Raw genomic sequence first — 22,276 nt, 5'->3', positions numbered from 1 at the left:
ATAAATCTTTATATTAGTCAATAACTGCAGGAAATGGCTCTTCAGGCGTCGCATCTTGGCTGATTTATTCAGCGCAAACTCCATCCAGTAAAAATTTACACACAAAGTTGGTTATTTAAAAATATCTTTAACTCCTGGTAGTACTTAGATTTACGGCCATAGTCGGTGAGCAATGTAATGCATGTATTTCTCTGATGAGACAGGCTGTAAAGTGCTTGGATTGTTTGATTATGGATGCTCTCTCCAGATTGTATCTCAAATATGATTACCTGTTTGACAGCTCGGTTTATTATGTGGCTGTCTTCTGGGGATGGCCAGCTGTTCAGGAAAGTACCTGGAGAGATGAGGGGGTGGTAGTCATAATTAGTCAAAGCACAGCTAAAATATCAACTTTGTTGGTCAACGGTTGAAGTTACATTTTTAATAAACATACATGTTTGAATAGAGATTAAACCTGTTTCAGGAGGACACATTTGTTTGGAGGCAGGAGTCTCTGTGGGAGGTGCCAGTGATCAGTGAGGCATCAAGGTGTCAAAGAAAGCCCAGTTTTTACTGCCTGGGAGTCAGTGAAGGACAGACAGACACGGACAAATGTGTTGGTACCCTTCCGTAAAACAGGAACTCACAATTTTCTATGATGTAACTTGAAACTGGCAGCTTAACTAACAAGTAATTGGCATCCATCATTTGTTCTATGTTTAATAAGAATCGGACTTTGGTTTGGGGTTTTTAATTTACCAGACTATGTTGTCACGGACAAAAATGATGGGACCCTTAACCTAATATTTTGTTGCACAATCTTTAGAGGCAATCACTGAAAACCAATCTTTTTCTGTAGCTCTGTGAGACTTCTGCGTCTGCCAACAGGTAACTCTTCTTGAGCAAATGGCTCCAGCTGTCTCAAGTTTGAAGAGTTTCTCTCGGCTGCATGTTTAAGCTTGTTCCATAGATGTTCAATAGGATTCAGATCAGGTCAATGATGGCCACTTCAGAATATTCCAATGTTTTGAGCCACTCTTGCAAGCGTTCAGCTGTGTGTTTTGGGTCATTATCCTGTTGAGGAACCCATGCCCTGTATGAGACAGAGCTTTTTCACTTTGGGGAGCATGTTTCCCTACAGGGTTCCTTGATAGTTTTGATAGTTTTGAGATTTTTTTTTCTCTTCCTGGTACAGATTCAAGGCATCCTGTGCCAGATGCAGCAGAGCAGCCCCAAAACAACACCAAGCCTTTTTCATGTTTCACCATAGGTACAGTTCTTTTCTTTCAAAGGGTTTTCTGTGTGTGAACATAGAGCAAAAGTGACTTGCTCACAATTGTCAGAAGGACATTCTACCCGAAGCATTGGGCTTGTCAATATGCATTTTAGCAAATTTCAGTCTGTCCGCTTTATGTTTATGTTTTTATTTCAACAGTGGTGTCCTCCTGGGTCATTTTCCTTTTAAGCTCAAAAAGCGACGGACGGTGCGATCAGACACATGTTCATTGACCATGGAGTTCAGCTTGCATCTCTATGACGTTTTCCTTGGCTTTTACCTCTTGTGGCTGCATCCAGGGAGTTTGGCTACACTCCCATAGACCTTAAACGTCTGAATATTTGCAACTGTTACTGGAACAACAAGCTGCTTGGAGATGGCCTTTGTAGCATTTACCTTTGACATGCTGGTTTATAATCTTCTTCCAGATCTTTGCCTTCATTCAGTGTGGTGCACAGGATGATACCAAACAGAGTAGACTACTGATTACAAGATTAAAGACGTGATACTAATTGTTTTCTGTGATTGAATATCCTTATGATCCGATTTATTTATAACCTTTTCTAGGGCTACCAATAAATCTGTCTTGGCCATTTTAGAATACTATTGTAGAATAAACAAATCTTTTTTTCCTAACACTTTATTACTTTACTCTGACATACCAAGTCATGCAGGTATACGTGAGACCTTTCCTTTTAACTGCATCACTTTTCAGGAGTAATGAACCATTATTTTTAATGAGCTGTAAGGGTACCGACAAATGCATTCTGATCTGTAGTTGCTAAAGGGCCTCGGTAGAAGTCCAGATTTTGGCTCCCATTAAGTTGCTAGTCAGAAAACAATGCTTATTAGCTGTGGATGGATGGATATACACAGGAAAAAGTAGCCTTTACTACAATTTAAGAGTGAGCACCCCCTTCACTCATCTACATGATGTAGGAGGGGATTCCAGCACTCGCTCAACTTGTATCGAATAGAAATGGACCGCAAGCTCCAATGGGGTCCTTGTGTAGCTGTGCAATTGGCTCAAATGGTTTGTCCATCCCTCTACAATGTGTTTAGTACAGATCTACTTGGCCTTTTCTGTTCACGCAGCTGCTTGGCATAACAATACACTGAGTGGCCAGATTATTATGACCACCCCATCAGTACTTCGTTGGGCCACGAGATGACTTTGTTGGGCCACGAGATGACTCCACGAGATGTTGAAAGGTGATGCGAGGAATCTGACACGGCACTGTTGCCCTTCTGTTGTCTTGTACCAGTCTTGCCACTCTCCGTTCTGCCCTAACATTGACTAGTCGCTGACGGCCACAGACCCAGATTTTCGGCTGACAGTCCAGTCTTTAAACACTTTAACAACAGCTGCTCTTGAACATTTAACGAATTCTGCTGTTTTGCTGGTACTCGCTCCATGGCTTGTGCGCCAACAATCATCCCACGTTCACAGGCTGTTAAATCGCGTTTTTTTATCCGTATCTTCAGAAAAAAATCACTTCTACTGTCGTGGTAAACAACCTGCTTCCCTATTTATAATGGTCTGGCCCTCTAGCAACTCCAGCGTGAAATTATAGCTAATTATGTAATCTGGACACACAGTGTATAAGGAGCCATCTTGAAGGAAAGGTGCTTTTTATAATGTGAGGGGTTCATGAATTAATTTAATCTAAAATGTTTGTTTTTCCAAATAAAGGATACTAACGAGGAACCTAATTTTAAAAGAATCTTGTTTCATTTCTTTTCCTTTTTCCTCTTGTGTCCTTAGGATAATGTTTTGAATATCATAAACCAGATCATGGAGGAATGCATTCAACATGAGCGAGCAAACCGGGATTTTTGTGTCAAATTTCCAGAAGAAATTCGTCATGATAATCTTGCTGGACAGCTCTGGTTTGGGGCAGAGGTAAGTCATTTCACTCCTTGTATTGGAACAATGCTTGGTATTCAGTTACTTCCAAAAGGTTGTTCAAGAGGGTAACGCATGTAAAGGAAGGTGTGGTATTTTGTCAGGACAGCACAATTTTCAGCTGGCAAGAGAGATGGAGACTAGCAAGGATCTACATTATGGATACATGCGTTTTACTTTCTGTTTTGTTTTTTGTTTTTTAATACAAACCTTGGAGAAAATTAACTAAAGCTCCAAAAACCCGTACTTGTAAAGGAAAGCCATTGTGTGTACTATAATATTAAACTATCCATTACACACAAAGCAGCTCCATCCTACAATACATGCCTCATTACAATCCATGTTCTAATTAGTAGCTTTTATATATGTTGGGATTTGATTTGTAACCGACACTACAAGTTATTCTGCAGGCCACATTTAGAGGTGCTGTGCGAAAGTGTTTAGCTTAATAAAAATCCATGAGTGTGGGTTAATGTTTTAAAACCTTGATTTTATGGTGTATGTATTTATGTGAGATTGGCTATATTTCTTTATTACATTTGCAGGATTTGCCTACTGATTGTGCTTTGCGGAGTCTCTTATCGTCCAGGCTGGGTCTGTTTGATCAACAAAGTAGACTCTGTATGTCTCTAATGACTTAAAACTCCCACAATGCTCCTGGTAGCCAGAGACCATATGTTCTTTTGCCTAGGCTTAGAAAGGCACTTTATTAAAGGAGAACTATGGGGTCAGTGTTTTTCCCCATAGTTCTCCAAAGGGTAACGGGAGGACACAAACTAGCGTCCTCCCGTTACCCTAAGCTCAGTATACCGCGAGCTACAGCTCGCGGTATACTGAGACGCCGCAGCCGGGACGGATCACGACTCTTTTGACGGGATCCGCCCAGCTGTGTGAGTGACAGCTGGCTCTGCCTATCTAGAGGCAGAGCCAGCTGTACCCGCCCCCTCCCCCGTCCGTTCCGCCAGTCAGCGCTGGCAGATCGGATCGGTGAGAGGGGAATGCAGCCCCTCCCCCTGTCACGGCAGAGAGCCGTGACAGGATCGAGAGGTGAGGGAATCCGGTATGTGTTGCCTCACCTCCCGTTCTACTGAGCCGACCTGTGACAGTCTCATTGTCACAGGTCGGCTTAGAACTATGAGATGAGTGGAAATCACTCATCTCATAGTTCTCCTTTAAGAACATGCAAGGGGCCCTTTTAATAACATAATCTGTTAACGTTAACATAACATTGATAAGAAGTAGCAGTTTTATCCATTTGCCAACTCTGAAACAAAGTAAAATGCACAGAACCATTGGTTATTTAGATTTATTGATTATTTTTTATACTCCCTGCAATTCTCCTTTTTAACATTACCCCTGTTTTGGTTTAAAGGATCTTCAGATATGTGGCAAGGTACTAACTTGATTGGGTACAAGATGTTTAAGTGTGCCAATTTAAAAAAAATACTTTCTCACTTGAGTAATTTTGTTATATACAAGCTGTTCTTTCCTGTGTGAACAAACCTGCAATAAATATCAATTTATGGAACTTTTTGAAGTCATATTTTGCCCACTTTAAATTCTATTCTATCTATCCTATCTATTTTTACTTTTTGCATGTTGTAACATACTGCTGTAACTCTCTAAGTGCCTATTGGTATGTCAGACCCTGAAGTTGGCTCAGGAACTTCTAGGAAAAATAATGGTAGCAGGAGTCTAGTTGAACTACAGATGTTTACATCTGAAAAGACCCCCAAATCCTAGGGAACTGTTATCAAATTTCAACACTGTGTGGAAAGCCAACCCAATACCTCCTTGGTAGGCCCATGGTTTGTGCCAAGGGAGGGGTGGTGTGGAGTTCCGGACCACCACCTTTTACACTATCAAAGTATCGAAGCTTGCTGGCTAGAGTGCTCTGGGTTTTGAGGGGGATCTTCGCCAATCCGGTAAATTTCTGTAGGATACTTGCTGCCCTACGTAAGAACCTGCCTATAATGTGGTATTTAAAGATGGACTCTGATCAAGCAGCTGAAAAAAAAAATGTGAGCTGTTTACCTGCCAAATTGTGTGTAGTTCTGTTTAATCAGTCTTGTAATCCAGAGTTCCCTCCCTACATTGTAGCTTGGTCCAGAACAGTGCAAGTGCATCCCAGCCTGTTTGCAGGAGATATCGGTGCACATAGAAGCCACCACTCTGCCTTTTCCTCCTATCTGTATGTCCCCTATGTTAGACAGACCGCCCTGCACCAGACCCCCACTGTCTTGGTGTTGGCCCTGCCACTCCCAATCTGCTGGGCAGAGGATTGCAGTGGGGCGATATAAATAAAATTCAGATACTTAAACTTATTGCATTTTGGGGGCGTGGCCGGGATGTGAGGCAGAGAGGACGTGTCTGAGGGAGCTCCGCCGTTATACTGACCTGTATCCTGAGTAAATCCTGGCGAACCGGCTCCTGACTTACCTACCCGATCTCCGGTGGATGCCCGGTGCGGGGGGATATGCCTTCTAGGTCCGGTAAGCGCGGAAACAGTCTATTGTGGTACTTGATATCCAAGCTACACGGATGGCGGTGGTCAGTGTTTATCTGCCCCCGCCGTTCAATGTACAGGTTTTATATACGATCCTAGAGAAATTGGCTCCCTACCTTCCGCTGCCAGTTCTCATCTCCGGGGATTTTAACAACATCCTTAACTCCGCTCTGGACTCCTCTAACCCGGCAAGGCCTCCGGCACTGAATTACTATCCTGGGACGAGACGGCCATGGTGGAGGAGGTGTGGCGGTGGAAGCACCCTGGCACCAGGGCTTATTCTCATTTATCCTATGTTCATGGCTCCTCGGCCCGGATAGACATGGCGTTTGCCAACCAGACCATGTTGGGAATTGTGTCGGGGGATACCTACTTACCTGGTGGCCTGTCGGACCATATCCCACTGTCTATCACTTTTTCAGTGCCCGGGGGCAGGAAGTCAGGGGGCTGGAAACTATCGTCTGAGTGGCTGGGGGAGGAGGGAGTGGCAGCGAGGGTGTCCCCGGCAATGCTGACTTATTGGCAGGTAAATGAGGGAACTGCGTCGACACCAATGGTGTGGGATGCTTTTAAAGCTACAACTAGGGGGGAGTATATCTCTAGCATTAAGGCAGCTCGCAGGGAGCAAAGTGCCACCCTCACATTGCTCCAAGATAAGGAGGCTAATTGTGTGGCAGCTTACGCTGACTCCCCTGGTGAGTCCACGATGGCTGCCCTTAAACAGGCACGGCGTTCCATCAACTTGCACCATGTGGGACAGACGCAGTGCTCCTGGCAGCTGGCAAGGGAAACTCTGTTTCCATTGAAATCAATGGGGTCACGCGGCAACCGCTGTGTGCAACTGCACACGATCGTGCGTTCTCGGGACGCATGTTTCAGATCGCCCAAGTCTGCACCAGCCTACAACAGCCCTAGAAATATAAGGATTCCCTTTTAAAGATGAAATAAAGCAAGAGACACAGCCAGAAAATTGCTGTGACTGTAAACCATGAACATAAATAATTCATGTCTCTCTTCCCGCTCTGATATTTTTCTCCCAGTAATTTCATGCAATAAAGTGTGTATTTTACTGCCTGTACAAGTCTGTTACATATAAGAAATACAACTCTCATTTAAGTGTGATGGTTCTTTTCTAAGCTAAATAAATCATGTTGCTCACGGTTCCCATTTCTTCAGATATGCTCTTTATTGCTTTGAGTGATTTTAATTTAAGGAGGACCTGTCACTTCCCCACAGCAACACACTGAATAGCACCTGTAGTCTAGAGAATGGCATCCTGTGAATGAGGGAGATGGGGTAGGAAGGCACCATCTGTACGTTTTACATAATGTGGCTCCAGGATCATTGGAAAGGGTAATATTAAAAGACAAACACGAGTTAAATCTTAAAAATACATTCAAGTACCTTAGCTATTAACATTTATCTTATTTGTGGATCACTCAGCTGTAGATCCTCAAATCATCTCTGAATTGGTGCTGACACTGTCCTTCCTTCTGGAGGCTACTTTTGTTTCCCATTGTCCCTGTGTGTGTTGTAACGTAGTTACCACTCCAAGCTCACTCCCATGATGGACTACAATCTTAATACAAATTGGTAAACTAAACGTGATATTGTAGTCATCACAGGAGTGAGCTTGGTGCGGTGACTACTTTGCAACACACACAGGGACCATGGGCAACAAAAGTAGTCACACTCCAGAAGGAAGGACAGTGTCAGCACCAATTCAGAGATGATTTGAGGATCTACAGCCGAGTGATGCACAAATGAGATACATTTTTGTTAAAGGAGAACTATTCTGTACACTTTTTTTGCATTTTGAGTTTCCTAATGATAGAGGAGTGTGGTTTTCAATGTACTCCTGTAATCAAAATTCTACCATAAGTTGCTTTTCTATGTAATATACTGTGGGTGGGGCTAAGCTCTGTACTGAGCAGCGATCCCAACAATAATATTGTCTGGATCCTCTCCACTCTTCTCTCCTCTCATTGAGTGACAGAGGCTTGTAGGAGTGTGCTGCACATTCATGAAGACCCATGCAGACGAAGCAGCTCTGTCCCATCGCCTCCCCTCTGCGCTTCTGTCATGTTAAAGGTAATTTGAGGTGGACAGGAGCAAAGGGTTGTCCTTATCAGTGAACTAATGCTATTGCTCATTTATCAGTGGGCTAATGCTATTGCTCATTTATTTTCCAGTCAGCAGGTTGGGGGGGTGTTTTGTCCTGCTTTGTTGTTATTGACTTCATTTGACTGCTGTTGGAATGGAGGTCAAGGGTCTGGCTGTATGGTGTGGTAGGCTTGCTTGATGCACAAAATTGCAAATTCTTTGCTAGTTTAAACCTTTTCCATATGTGTATTTAATCTGCGTAAATCTGATATGTCTGTCTGTGTTCAGCTCTAAGATTTCTACTAACTTCGGTCTGTCTCTGCAGTGTTTGGCTGCCGGCTCAATCATAATGAACCGGGAAATAGAGAGCATGGCCATGAGACCGCTGGCTAAAGACCTTACCAGAAGCCTGGAGGAGGTCAGAAACATCATCCGCGACCAGGCCCTCAGGGATCTGAATATGTACACAGAGAAAATTAAGGACTCCCTTCGGCATTTTGATATTCTCTTTGCAGAGTTTGAATTAAGGTGAAATATTTCAAAACCTTTTATGTTCTTTTCATTATGCTTTATAGCTTGGCCACACGTAGATTTATCAACTTCCCTCATACATATACATCTGAGTGTTTTTTCTTTGTCATTCTATCTACATTCTACATAAAAAAGTGAATCCATTATATAATAGCATAATTGTTCTCACTAAATAGTTTTCCATGTATCTAGGAGCCTTTAAACCTCTGTACTCGTTGACTCACGAACTGCACCCCAGAGTGCAATGCAAGCTCAACTCTGACTTTCACCGTAACATGGGTTGCGTGGTGTAGCCAAGCTCTTACTTTGAGCTTAAGTTCAGGATTACATACAGTGTGTTGAGGGGTTCAGGGGCCCTCCTGGGAGCACAGGGAAAACCTACATGAAGAATAGAAATAACTGTGTCTCCTTCTTTTTTTTTTTGCATGGCAAGTTCTCTTTCATAAAAAATAGGTCCTTATTGTATTTCTTTGCTCATATTGCAGTTATGTGTCGGCAATGGTCCCTGTGAAAACTCCAAAGGAGTACTACGTGCAACAGGAAGTAATTGTCCTGTTTTGTGAAACTGTAGAAAGGTAAGACTTCTCTGAAGGAAAATGGTGAGGGCATTGCCTAATGGGTAACTTCAACTATGGTAGAAAGATTTAAACCAGTACTCCATCCAAAAACCTGTGCACAATCTCGGCATGCCTTGGTGCTGGGATGAATCCACTTCCTTGCACATGCGCTGGAGTTGCGTCGTCCCTGGCTGACCAAGAAGTCAGCGGTGGCGAGGGAGCTACCGGACGTTGCATCACTGGAGTGGAGGTAAGTACTGCGCACTTTAGTTCCCATTAATGTTAAAGTAGGAAACAATTACAATCTCTGTTGTATTTCCTTTCCTGTCAGTGTTCCATTACCTCACTTTGCAGACACAGTGGTCAGTTGTACAGGAAGTAAAAGGAATTCTCTCCAGACAGAAATGGAAACCTGAAATAAGTTTTAACCTTTTTGCCCTCTAAATGCTTTCTGTGTTATTTACATGCTGTATACCCTTTTTCAGAATGATCCCATAAACGTTTTAAGTGTTTACCCTAAAGCTGAACTCTGGGACATGCATAAAATTCTCCTGCCACCCTACCCATGTGCAGAGCATTCAGTAAAAGATCTTTTTAAATGGTCCGTTACCTATAACGACTTATTTATCTTTAATAAACCTGTGAAGACTTTACAAGGTATACAGAGTATCCTTCGCTCGGTAGCTTGGAGGAGTGAACTACAATGTAATGCTAAGGGTGGGATTGTGTGTCGGCAGTGCCAAAGGAAAAGCAGACCAGTCATCTCTGTATGTAAATCGGCTAGTAGAGTAATGGGGCCAATTAATCTCCTGCTAAGGGTAAATGGGCTGCAGTTTAATAAAGAAAGAAACACTGTCCTCACACTGAGACACTGAGCAAGGATCGAGGCTTGGGAGGTTGGAGAGAGGAACAGCACACCAAACAGGAAGTCTACTCCACTGAAATCTCACACTCTCAGTGTCCTGAGCTCCTAGACAGCTTAGTGCTGAAGGATGCTGATCAGTGGATATAGGTTCAGGGAAGCAGAGAGGGTTAAAGCAAGGCAGATGGGAAGTCTGCTCCACCAAACCATGGCATTTTGCTTTCAGTGTCCTGAGCTTCTAAGCAGCTAGGGTCTACAGGACCTGGCTCAGAGGATCAAAGCAGGCCCATGCAAGTCTGCTCTGTAGCTTCACACTGTTTCTTCAGCTCCTCGGAAGCTAGGAATAGTAGGATCCTGAACAGTTGATGGAGGCTTAGAAGGATGGGCAACGCAATGTGAAGGATAACACAGGAAGGCAAGAGCTAGCATTGGCATATGTAATATCCCTGCTCCAGGCAGCTTTGACATCCCTGCAACCAAAATAGAATGACTTGACTGCGTGGGTGGTTGGTTGGGTCATCCAGCAAATAGACAGTAGGCAAAGGCCAAGGATAAATTATGTACTCAGTACCTGCAGCTCTTGGTTGAGAATAAGGAGAAATTTGACACATATGGTACCTTTTGTAATGTCCTCGAAGGACCAATATTATATAATTAAAACTATTCTATTAAATATGCTATACCCCATTCAAATTATATAAACTGTGTATACACTGCTCCCAATTATGCTTTCGTGTCTGTTATATGACCCTCTTAGACATTCTCCTTTACCCCTAAGTGTAACATCCTTTTAGCCTTCAATGCTTTGCTAAATGAATGATAGAGAGGATGGTTTTTGTGAAACTGTTTGCCTTCTATTGTATTGAATTGTGCATTAAACGGCAATAAAATTCTATATTAAAAAAAAAGGAATCGGGCATAGGTGACCGGTCTCCACAACAGGAAAAAAAGGCAGTGGGCAGACACTCCTGTAGGCAAACTTTGAAGATGCCCCACAAGTTAATGGGGATTTTAGGTTTGAAAAAGGTCATTATATAAAGGTAAGCCTGCTGCTATGCTAGTGGATGTTATCCCATTTGCCTGGAGTTTAGCTTTAAAGTGAGTAGATGGAGAGACCCTCCGCACTCCTCACAGCAGTCCCGGCCAAATAAGAAAAAAGTGTTGCTCGCAGTGATGAATTACCACGGATGGCGCCGTGCAAACACAGGAAAGTCAGGAAATCACCAGCACTCAGTAGTAAAGATAAATATGTCCCTTTTTATTGGACAGAAAGCGTCAGACATCCAAATCGACTTTTCAGGGCCACGCAGGGTTCCTTCCTCATGGCAGAAAGATGTGACCCGAAACGTCGGTTTATTTGGATGTCTGTGACGCTTTGTCCAATAAAAGGGACATATTTATCTTTACTACTGAGTGCTGGTGATTTCCTGACTTTCCTAGCTTTAAAGTGAAACTGTGCTTTGCTCATGCAGGGCAAAGTAACTAATTTGCTTAATTTATATCCCCCCAAACACACACATCTTTCCCGCTGCTCACATTCACATCACTTTTCCTATACTCCCCGGTTGCTGACAGTGAAGATACCCTGTACTTCCAGATATGGGGGATCATGACTATTTCTTTCCATGTGACCGCAATGGTGCTTTGCGGCTGGCTGCTCAAACACCCTTTCAGCTTTCAAAGGGGGGGTGGGAAGAGAGTCCTCAGCCCTGTGTACGCCATTTTGCTTCCAAATGGTGCTGAAGGCCATATGAAAGGATGGTGAATATGTATATCTGGGGATGGTGGCCGTTAAGTGAACTTTGTACCTCCGAGGGACAGCTCTTAAAGGAGTAGTAAAATCCCAGCATGGTTACTTCCAGTAGCATAGAGCCAACTTCCCGGGTAATCTGCCCGGCTTCTTCATTGACCAGGAAGCCGACTCCGTTCTGTTTTGCCGACTCGATGCTCATTGGCCGGGAAGCCAGCTTCCCAGCCAATTGGCATCGAGGCTGGCCAAACAGATCTGACAATATGGTGACACGACTCCCACCCTGCAGGCACCCAGTCCCCTCACATAGATCCTTAGCAGCAGTCATTACCGTACCAGCCCCTTGGCCAGCTGGGCAGACGCCGCTCTCCCAGATCTGCCCACGTCTCCTGTGTATAGCGCCCACATAATCGGCCTGCTACTGCGCATGCACAGACTGCCCAGCGCGCTCATTCAGAAATCCTGTGCATGCGCATCAGCAGGCTGAGGGCCGATCACGCGGGCGCTGTGCACACAGGAGACGTGGGCAGATCCTGGACAGCGGTGTCTGCCCAACTGGCCGAGGGACTGGTACGGTAATGACTGCTGCTAAGGATCTATGTGAGCGGAATGATTTGTCTGCAGGTTGGGGGTCGTGTCGCCATATGAGATTTGTTTGCCCGGCTGGACACTGATTGTCAATCAGCATCGAGACAGCCAAACAGCATAGAGCCAGCTTCCCAGCTCCATGTTCCCTCGCCGCACTGCCGGTCAGAGGGAATCTCCAGTATCGGGAAAGGTATCGGAGCATTCGTGCGAGTACTCGCCCAAATACCTGGTATTTGCACCAATACTAGTATCGATGCATACCTAATAGGAATACATAGTAGAGTTGTTTCTGATGTAGTCAAAGCTTACTTGAAAAAATCCCTTTATGTAGTGTTGCCTTCTACCTGCCCATCACATTAATCAACTTTCTGGATTCCCAGTTTGTTGCATCTCCTTTCATGCTTGTCGATGTGATGCAATCTCCATTTTTCACATTCTCCATTTCTTCCAGCAAGCAATGGTAATGTTACATAGTTCAGACGTTGAGTTGTAGTTCAGTAAGCAGGCTCCGTGAGAGAGGTGACACAAGGAAGTGCATATTTACAGAGCTGAGTGAAATTGTATCAGAGCACAGAGAAAGTACATCCTTTTATAGCAGTTCTACTTTAACACCCCTGTGTTATTCAGGACCACTGAGAATCCAGCCAGGGTCATACATTAATGTACTGAGAATTTGCTTGTGTCAAATGAAATTCCGAAAGTATTTCCAGCATGTCGATCACAGAATATCTTGAGCCGTCACCGCTGATCTCCCAACGTAAGCCATTAATTAAAATTTCCCTCTGTTAAAGAATAAAATCAAAGGCGTCCAAATGTAAAACGGTATTATCGGACGCACCGCACTGACCTGCAGATTTATCAAATCCGTCTCTGTGGAAGTTTATGATGTCATGGTAATTGAATTATTTCCTGGCAGAAAAGCTGATTTACATTTTCATGCTTTGTGTGTTACACATTGTAGTAGATTGTCCATTCAAAGAAGAGAAATGTAATCCTCCTTAAGTTGTACAGAGCTTTGGCTGCAGAAACTGAGCATTATCTGGTGCTCTCAGTGGAGACATCATTCTGGCTTGTGACAGAAGTCTATTACACTGCATAGCGTTGCTTTAAATTCCGGCTTATTTAAAGGAACGCTCCGTGAAAAAGGGATTTATTTTTTAATAGACTGTCCCTGGTGGGCTGATTCAGTCCCCAGTGTCTTGTAAGTCATAGATACTGCAACAGGAAGATCTCCCTGACCTTTTTCCCGACTGTGTTCCTGTCCACAATAAATATTTTGACCTGATCTATTTGCCATACACTGATACAAACCCAATCAATGAAGGGCTTTTAGATGTCTTGGTATCTGTATGCACACTACTCCAAGTGGCCGCGTGTCTTATTTCAGTGGTAAGAGGGTTGTAAAATCACTCTGTTTTCACTAGACTGGGAAATCATAATGAAAGGTCTTACACACCACCCACTCCGTCTAATCTAAAGATTGCTGCCACCAAACTAAACCTGGTTAAGCATTAAATTCCTAATTTAGTGTATAATACCAAGAATAACTTGCAAAGACCCCAAAACTTAAATTTAGCCAAACGTGTATAAGGTATAGAATTATTAAAAAAGCCTCCTCAGGAACATATGTGGTTCTTATACCAGACAAAGGCAGGGACGTAATGATTTCTTATGAAGGAAAAAGTATTCACAGTGCATATATTTTCAATTAGTTGTTACATAAGACAGTTACACAATACAGGTATTCCTCACTTAACGACCTAGTTCCGTTCTACGACCAGGTCGTTAAACCGATTGGTTGTTTAGTGAGGAACTCTATACAGTAATGTACTGTATAGGGTTGCAGATGTACAGTACCGAACAGTGTACTGTACATCGGGCAACAAAATACTTACCGGGACCCGCAGTGAAGAACGGAGGACATCACTTCCGCCGGCGACACGTCGCACTGACGCTGGCACGCAAGGTCGGAGGTCGGTCGTAAGTGCGAGTGGTCTCAAAGCAGGTAAGTCAGTAAGCGAGGAATGTCTGTACAAACCGAGCAAAAATAGAAAGGAGAACATTGGTAGAAATCCTTTTTACAGAAGCACTCAATTCTATCCCAGGGGGCTGCCGGCAAGGGAAATGGCCACTTACTACAAAATTCGATTTTGGCCCCAAGCAAGCACCCCTTGTTTACCATTGCAACATATTTTATACCTGTGGGTCACAGCTCAGGTTGCAGTCACGTGCCTACTACCCCCAGTCAAACTGATTAACAACATATTTACAGTAAGTCATAGCATCATGTCCACTGGACCTGACATCCATCATATATAACTGGCTGAAATCCTGTCCTCCTAGAGTAAATCTTTACCCCCCTTTACTAAAAATCATAACCGCATTCAGCTCTTACAAATCATCTTAAGTTTACTAGTTAAATATATTAATTTTTTTTACTTACAATGACTTTTTCCACTTCCTGGTCCTCATAGGCATTAGTAATGTAGTCTATGCCTAAGAGATGTATCCTGGGAAGGTAACATCACAGAGCATTGCTGGGAAATCTTATCTGTAAATTGCAAAATCTCAGAGAAAGGCATTTTCCTCCCCTGAGATGTGCATGCTTACATGTCCTAGTCGCATGTGCCAGAGTTCCAGGAAGTAAAGAGAGATGGATTCATCTGCCCTTAGTAAAAATTGCCACTTTTAGAAGAATGGGGAGGAAAAGAAAAGGCTAAAAAGCCAGCAATTATCTTTAAGTATCTGTTTGTAGATTCTAAAGATACCTTTTTGTTGTAATTTTAAATATGAGGGTAAAGTTCCTCCTTTTAACTTGTGGAAATGCAGATTGATGTGTTCCCTGGTAAAAGCTCCGCCTTCTCTCTCAGCTCATTACATGTAAGTGAGGGTGCTTGTCTTATTGTCTGACAAGAGGCTGCATTGCCATAGTAGAGAATCTGCTATCTCTTAAATTATATTAAACAAATTAGAAGTAACTATAGTGGACTTGAGCACAGTTGCAGCGTTTTCTCGCTGGCATTATCCACCCACTTATTGACTTGACTTGCTTGGAGTTGTTCAATGCTCGTAGCTAAATGAGAGTATGTTTGTCTAGCAGTAATGTCGCCTAAATTTTATGATGCTTAATTCTGCAAATCCCTCTTCACAGAGCCTTAAAGCTTGGATACCTCACACAAGACATGATTGATGATTATGAACCAGCATTAATGTTTACAATCCCTCGACTAGCCATTGTGTGGTAAGTAAAGGCAATTTTCTGTTCAGTAAAAAGAATTGCACTGCTTTATTATTATTAATTTTATTTTTTGTACTTTTAACCTAAAAAGTGAGAAGTTTTAAAGTGTACCCATATCAACCAGTGTGACCTTTGAAGGATTTAGGCACCTTATAGGAAATGTATAGTTATTTTGTACATATAATTTTTAATATGTTTAGGGCAAAAATAAAATATTACTATACAATTTTTCTTTGTTTTGTGTTATTAGCCAGCAGGTGAAGTGCTCGGCTCCATATAACATGTTGAGATGTTATCTTCTGCTCCAGCTGACCTGCAGTTTACTCCCAGACCTGAGATATAGTTAGATATATCTCTGGCATGACTCAGTTGGAGGTGTCCGATAAAGGCAGCCACAGGACTGGTTTCAACTGCTAATCTGTGTTCTTGGAGAGCACATAGTGCCTTGGGGAGTTCTTTTTTTTTTTTTTTGTAACATATGTAATACAAAGACTGTATACATTTAAAAAAATTACTCCCCAAAGCATTAAAATTTTCTTTTTTAATGTGCTGTTTGCTGAAGTCTAAATGTTGTAATGTTAATGATAATATGCTGAATTGCTTTTTGTCTCTTGTTTTGTTTACAGTGGGCTTGTTGTTTACTCTGAAGGACCTCTAAACCTCGAACGCAAAGCAGAAGACATGTCGGAACTCTTTCGCCCTTTCCACACATTGCTAAGAAAAATCAGGCAAGTTGAAGGTCCTGTGTTCTACTATTTGCCTTTTGACATGAACTACAAAACACCTTCTACCTCTGATCTGGAGGTAAAGAGAAGGGGAGTTGTCCTAACACACTTCCAGCCTTATGGTGACAACGCTGCTCCTCCATAGATACAATAGGGTGAGTGAGCGTTGTCCTTTCAGGACAGGAAGTGCTTTACTTACTAGATCACCAGGTGAAAATAAAGGAGGAAAGGAAGCCTGAAAAAAAAACTAATGCAGCCGTCAGATGCTAGGACTGGCAAGCTGCAATATATTAAATTTTTGTCATTTTGGTTTAGATACACTTTAATGCTCAAAGAATGTAAAAAGGTAACCCTTGCAGTGGGGCTACCAAGGGTTATCTGTTGGTTTTTCTTTAGGGGCTCAAATAAAAAATGTATACTCACCCAATCCTCAAACCCACCAGCCTGCTAGACTTGCCCCACTCCTCTGAGCTCTGGCGCTCTAAACCCCGCTGATGTCATCACGCTAATGCAGTTCAGTTCATTCACCTGCATTAGACGTGATGACATGCTTTGCCCTGGCACTAGCAATACTTCAGATGTCCGCCCAATATCGGACACGGCGACTTGCTTTGCCCTGGAACTAGCAATACTGCCAAAGGTCAGCCAGTAGCAGTTTCCAGCGTTGGATTGGTTCCTGACCTATAATGGATAGCCGGTATCCTAATAATAGATTTTTTTCTAAGGGATTCTCATTCTGATTGGCATCTAAGCCTTGAAAGTTTTGTTTTCAATGAAAGGAAATTTTAGGAAGCCAAGTCTTGTGTCAGTAATGTTGACAGATTTCTAAAGGCCTGTTAACTTGTATAAGGGAGTGCAGGATAATCTTGTAGCCTGGCCTCAGTCTCCGCACACATAGGCATTGGGGCAACTCACAGCATTCCAAATTCTGGTCACAGTAAGCCACAGCAGTTTATTGACTGGCTTACCTCTGTAGTTCTAATTCAGTCTTTATCTTCATTGTAGCCTATAATATTTTGTGTGGGCATTATTGGTACAGTAATTCACATCAAAATGAAATGGCTTCCCATGATATTTTCTGAAGGTCTCTTTTCGAGCAGGTAAATGCAATATTAAGCGACAATGCTGTCTCTTAATAATGATATGCTGTTTTTGATTACTTGTGTGATGGTACGATAATACCTGGGGATTAAGTCAAATTAATTCAGTCTTCAGCATCCTGAAAGTACTGGTGTTGTCTAATTGGAGCTAATTTTCTACACAGCAACCCTGCACACTAATGAGTGACTGTCAGAATATTAATAGTTGTGCGCTACTCCTTAAAAGCCACTCCTGCCCCAAACTATCACTGCAGGCAGCAGATAGGAATACGTTGCAGTGTGCTTGGCATGTACATTGGAGTGTCATGCATTGGGGCAGCCTGCTTTTACTTGTATCGTATATATTGTTTTGTATTGCTTAAGTTTACTTTATTCACCTATATGGACCAGTGGTTCCCAAATGTAGTCTTCGGGGGCGGGGGGCAGATCTGTCGAGTTGTAGATGTTTCCAAAGCTGAGTACACTTAATTCATTGTGTGCCATGGCAACAAGGGACTGTTGGCTGGGGGTTTTGGGAATTCCGAGGGCGAAGAGGTCTGATGAAAGAAGCATAGTGTGAATACAGGATAGAGCAGGAACAAAAACCTGAACACAGTGCAGACACGCAGGAGAGCAGGTACAGGGTCCTAACAGGAGTAAGTCACGCTCTATAAGGTGCAGGTGGACATGTGTGGCAGGACCGCTTTCAGGATGTGTCCCACATAAATGCATAACTAGATAACCACTCATAGAATCCCAGTACAGTTTGGGACAGAGTCTTCACCAAAGGGTACACATACAGATATACAAGAACAGAAGTCAAAGCCAAAGAAAAACCGGATTACAAGCCGAAGCCAGAAGTACAGAATAGGTTTTTTTAATGGGAGACCATAGTTAATATCAAAATTGTGATTGTACCTAGGTATTATAAACATACAAGTGTGTAGTGTATAAATGTACTAAATGTCAATTTTATTAATCAGTATAAAATATCAAGTCCCTTTACCACGGTAATTGAACAAAATAAGTATTAAATCGTGCTTACAGGGTTTCTTATTTTGATATCCTGGATTAGAACATCATCTTAGATAAAAATGTATAACCACCCCTACCTGGTCTCACTCCCACCTCTGCTATTCTACTGTACTCTATTCCCCTCTCTATCCTGCTTCTCCCCCTCCCTGACCCTCTCCCCCTCCGGCGTAAGGCTGAGGGAAAATGTTTGTCCCCTTACGTCCCACTTATTTTCAATTTTGTTAGATCCAGCTTACAAGCTGTCATACTGGATCTTTGGTTTAAAAACACATTACTGGCAACTGCTAAACACTGATTCCGTTTACATTGCCCCTTAGGCAGCAGTGCCCATAAGGTAGAAGACAATACCTTGATTCATGTTGTTATCACCCTACGAATATATTCCTCCGATGTACTTGAATATTACAATGTATTGTAAAACAAAACCAAAAAAAAATATTGAAAAAATGTATACAAGCGGAGTCGCCCTTCACCAGATCCGTTAGAGTTCACGTTCATTACATACCAGTGATACAAGGTACTGCTTCTCCTCCCTGACAGTTTTTAACCTTCCTGTCTCCTCTCCACCATTCCTGGTTTATTAAGCTCATGGATGACTGGCTTTTTATTTTTCTCATTTGGGAGGTAACAGTGGAGCACAATGTGTCATTTCATGGTCCGAGATATGGGCAGCACTGAGGTGACGTAACTCCTGGCCCTTTTATTCCCCCTCTCTGAAGTCTCATTAGATTGTTGCTGAGGTTCTCATTGCCCTGGCCGGTTTGTGTTTTGTATGAGCTCTGCTATGGAGATGATTTTAGATTTTTCTTCATAAAGAGTTTTCCTAAAACGACCTTCCTGATTGTTCCAGGGGAGCTATAATCATTAGTCTGTGTTATTAGTATTCCGTTTGTTTGCTGTTTGTGACTACCGAAGCATGCCAATGTGTTTATAGAGCATTATGGGTTCACTGGCCTGTGTCTGCTCTCCAACTAATCTTAAATCACTGACATTCTCTTTTTCGCAGTATTAATTTATTTTTAGGAATAAAGATTGAAAGGGGCTGCAATGGAGTATATGTGTGTTCTGTAAAGGACAGATGTAGATTGTTTAAACTTAGTGTCTAATATCTTTTATTTACAGGGCCATTTCACCCAAAGGGATGTTTAAAGTGATATTAAAGTCAAAATGTTTTTAAACTATTTAAATAGATGTTTAAAGGGTTTAATTTGCTGCAGAATCGGCTGGTGCCTTGAGTATCCTGTTTTAGGGGCTTTTTTCCTTGCAGGGTCCTGTGAAGCTACCCTTGTGTGTGCTAGTATGCCTTGTGTGTCTCCACAAACACACAGCAAGGCACTCCTCCTCCTCTCTCCTACTTCCTCGCTCCTGCCTTCTCTCTTCTCCTACCTGAATATACTGAATGATCATGTTCCATCAATGGATATTTTCTTTCACTGATGGCATGGGCATGTTCCAAGATGACAATGCCAGGATTCATAGGGCTCATATTGTGAAAGTGGTTCGGAGAGAATGAGACATCATTGTCACACATGGATTGACCACCCCAGAGTCCAGACCTTAACCCCATTGAGAATCTTTGGGATGTTCTGAAGAAGACTTTACGCAGTGGTCTCACTCGCATCATCACTACAAGATCTTGGTGAAAAAATGAATACAACTCTGGGCGGAAATAAATGTTGCAACATTGCATAAGCTTATCGAAATGATGCCACAGTGATTGCATGCCGTTATCAAATTTGGTGTATGTAAACTGTCACGCTTACTACTTACCTTTTGGCTATTAGACCTAATTGAAACAGGGCAGACACTGCATGTGTGTCAACCCGTGGGACCACAAGTTTGATTTGAGCCCTGGTCAGAAATTCACAATGTCTGCACTGACCAACGCATGCAGTACACATTGGCTGCATTGTGATTATTAAGGGCTTCCACCATTTCATAGCTTAGACAGAGGTGAATACAGGATCCACATCTTTTTTTTCTAAAGCAGCAACACACATTGAGCAAGATCAGTCAATCAGTGATGTGCTAATGGTATTCAAGGATCTTTTATACATATACTTTAAGGCATTGTTCCATTCCTGCTGCCATTGCTTCTAGGTGGGATTGCAGAAGTTTTAGTCGGAACAGGGAGCTTCATTTAGGGCTTAACACGCACCAATGGCAGGGCATGACAACAGAGGGCGCAAGGTATCAACCAAAGTGTGTGGTGGGGTGGGGGTGAGTAATGAGCAGCATCTAGGAGTGGAGGATGGAATCGAAACAAGAGCTGGAAGGGGGGCATGAACATGATGACACGTTCTTGTTACTCGGAAAATGAATACAATATTGTACAAGACTGAGAATGCCCAGTATACTTTCTTCTAAATTAAATAAGCAGCTGAAGGAAGTATTTAGAAATGGGAATCTGGTGTTTATGACAAAAGCCTTGGACAGGTATTCTCTGTTCCCTGGATGCATTTCAAGCCAGATGCTTCCATATTGACTTACTGATATAAAGCACAGTTATTATAAGCAGAAGAGCCAGCTGGATTTCCATTTACTGCTGCCAGATAAAAAGAAAAACAAAACCATGCTGTAAATCTGGCTACTAAAGTGTTGTTGCACCTTGTGCAGTTGTACTTTCCACTGCATTTGTGGATACACCCACTGGTTGTAAAGGAAACCTGCTGTGGCAGAAGTATGTTGGCTGCTAATTCTGTTCTCTCCTACAAATGCTAGTTGCTAGACTGTCCTGTTGATCTCTTGGCTTCAATACACTTTCATTGACCTAGAATAACTATGCAGTTTAGGGTTGGGACCTTACTGCATGCTTGGTCTAGGACTGTGAAGCCAAAGACACCCAGGCAACTAGCATGTTCAACAGTAGCGGCTCTTTCTGGAACTGCCAGCTGTTTTTCTCGGAGCACAATTCCTTTAAGTGCCCTTCATTTTACAGATTTTAGCATAAATGTTTAATGTGTATTCTTATACCCTTTACATTTCAGATGCATAATCCCTTCTAATAGGTTTTCTTTTTTTTCTTAAATAAAACCTGCCAAGTTGTCCTCAAGTTGATCCCGAAGTGGCATATATTTTGAGGCGTGCGCATTTGTGAAATTGTGCTGCTTGGTCTCCTAGCTCTTCCTTAATTCCAGCATTTCACTTACTATAGAAAGTGAATGGCTTCTTTGATGCATTAACATATGTCAGGCATTTTCAAATGCTAACGAGACATTTGGAGACATGGCTGTTTGTGCAATTGTAGCACCTTTTGTAGCAGTGAGGGTTTATTGCTTTTGCTAAGAGAACATCTGCAGAAATAGAACTGAAAAACATAATTTCCTTAGTCATTTATTTACTACCGTGTTTCCCCGAAAATAAGACACTGTCTTATATTTTTTGGCTAAAAAAAAACACACTAGGTCTTATTTTCGGGGTAGTTCTTATTTTATTTTTTTTAATGTACAACAATCCGCACTTATTCATGTAGAGAAGTCTACATGTATTCATGTACAAAAATATGGTAATCGGAGGTGCCGTACCATTCCAAGAGCAATTTGCTAACCTATCGCTGGCCAGAATGAGCGAAGCGCACTTTCACTATCGATTCCTCACAGGCGGAGTGCATTTGGTATCTGGCGCTGGCTTTGTTGGCACCGCTGATTTCTCTCCTGCCTCTCCCGCGGCTTTTCAAGTTCCCCCTTATGCCACCCACCCTGGGAATGGTCACAACTGGGTCTTATTTTTGGGGTAGGTCTTATTTTCAGGGAAACTGGGTATATATCCGAAGAAATGCCTAATGTTAAAGTAGTTCACTCAAAAGTAATTTTGCTTTTACCATTCAAATAACACCCTTTGTCATGACCATAGGTCAGTGATGACTAGATGACCAGGCCAGACTTGGGAACAGCCACATGCACCAGATGTTATCTACTGTATTTTTAAGGAAACACAAGACTTGAATTTGGTACACTGTTATAAGAAAATGGCTGCTTTTTTCTTTTTTTTTTTAATATAGTCTGATGAATGCAAAAAAAAATTGATTTATTTTTATTAATACTGTAATTGTGTCTGACAAATCATTGTACAGATGCACACTGCCGACCTCAGGCTGCAGTGGCATCTGCAGTGCCATATACAGACTGAAGCCTTATTTTGT

At 42.4% G+C, this 22,276-nt stretch overlaps 1 protein-coding gene across 2 annotated transcripts in view; it reads left to right on the top strand.

The window, feature by feature from the left end:
• The window catches only part of ZFYVE28 (zinc finger FYVE-type containing 28), a 173,751-nt gene that overhangs the window by 101,674 nt on the left and 49,801 nt on the right, over positions 1-22,276 (top strand). For both annotated transcript variants that reach the window (XM_018563274.1, XM_018563275.1), the window contains exons 3-7: positions 3,021-3,158; positions 8,096-8,298; positions 8,787-8,876; positions 15,210-15,299; positions 15,923-16,024. In XM_018563274.1, the coding sequence (XP_018418776.1) occupies positions 3,021-3,158; positions 8,096-8,298; positions 8,787-8,876; positions 15,210-15,299; positions 15,923-16,024 (623 nt within the window). The remainder of the gene's footprint in view (positions 1-3,020; positions 3,159-8,095; positions 8,299-8,786; positions 8,877-15,209; positions 15,300-15,922; positions 16,025-22,276) is intronic.

This window comes from Nanorana parkeri, unplaced genomic scaffold, assembly GCF_000935625.1.
Source record: "Nanorana parkeri isolate BGI_ZX_2015 unplaced genomic scaffold, ASM93562v1 scaffold647, whole genome shotgun sequence".
NCBI lineage: Eukaryota > Metazoa > Chordata > Amphibia > Anura > Dicroglossidae > Nanorana > Nanorana parkeri.
Note: the sequence above shows the minus strand (reverse complement) of the source record. Positions and strands in the feature narration are given on the sequence as shown.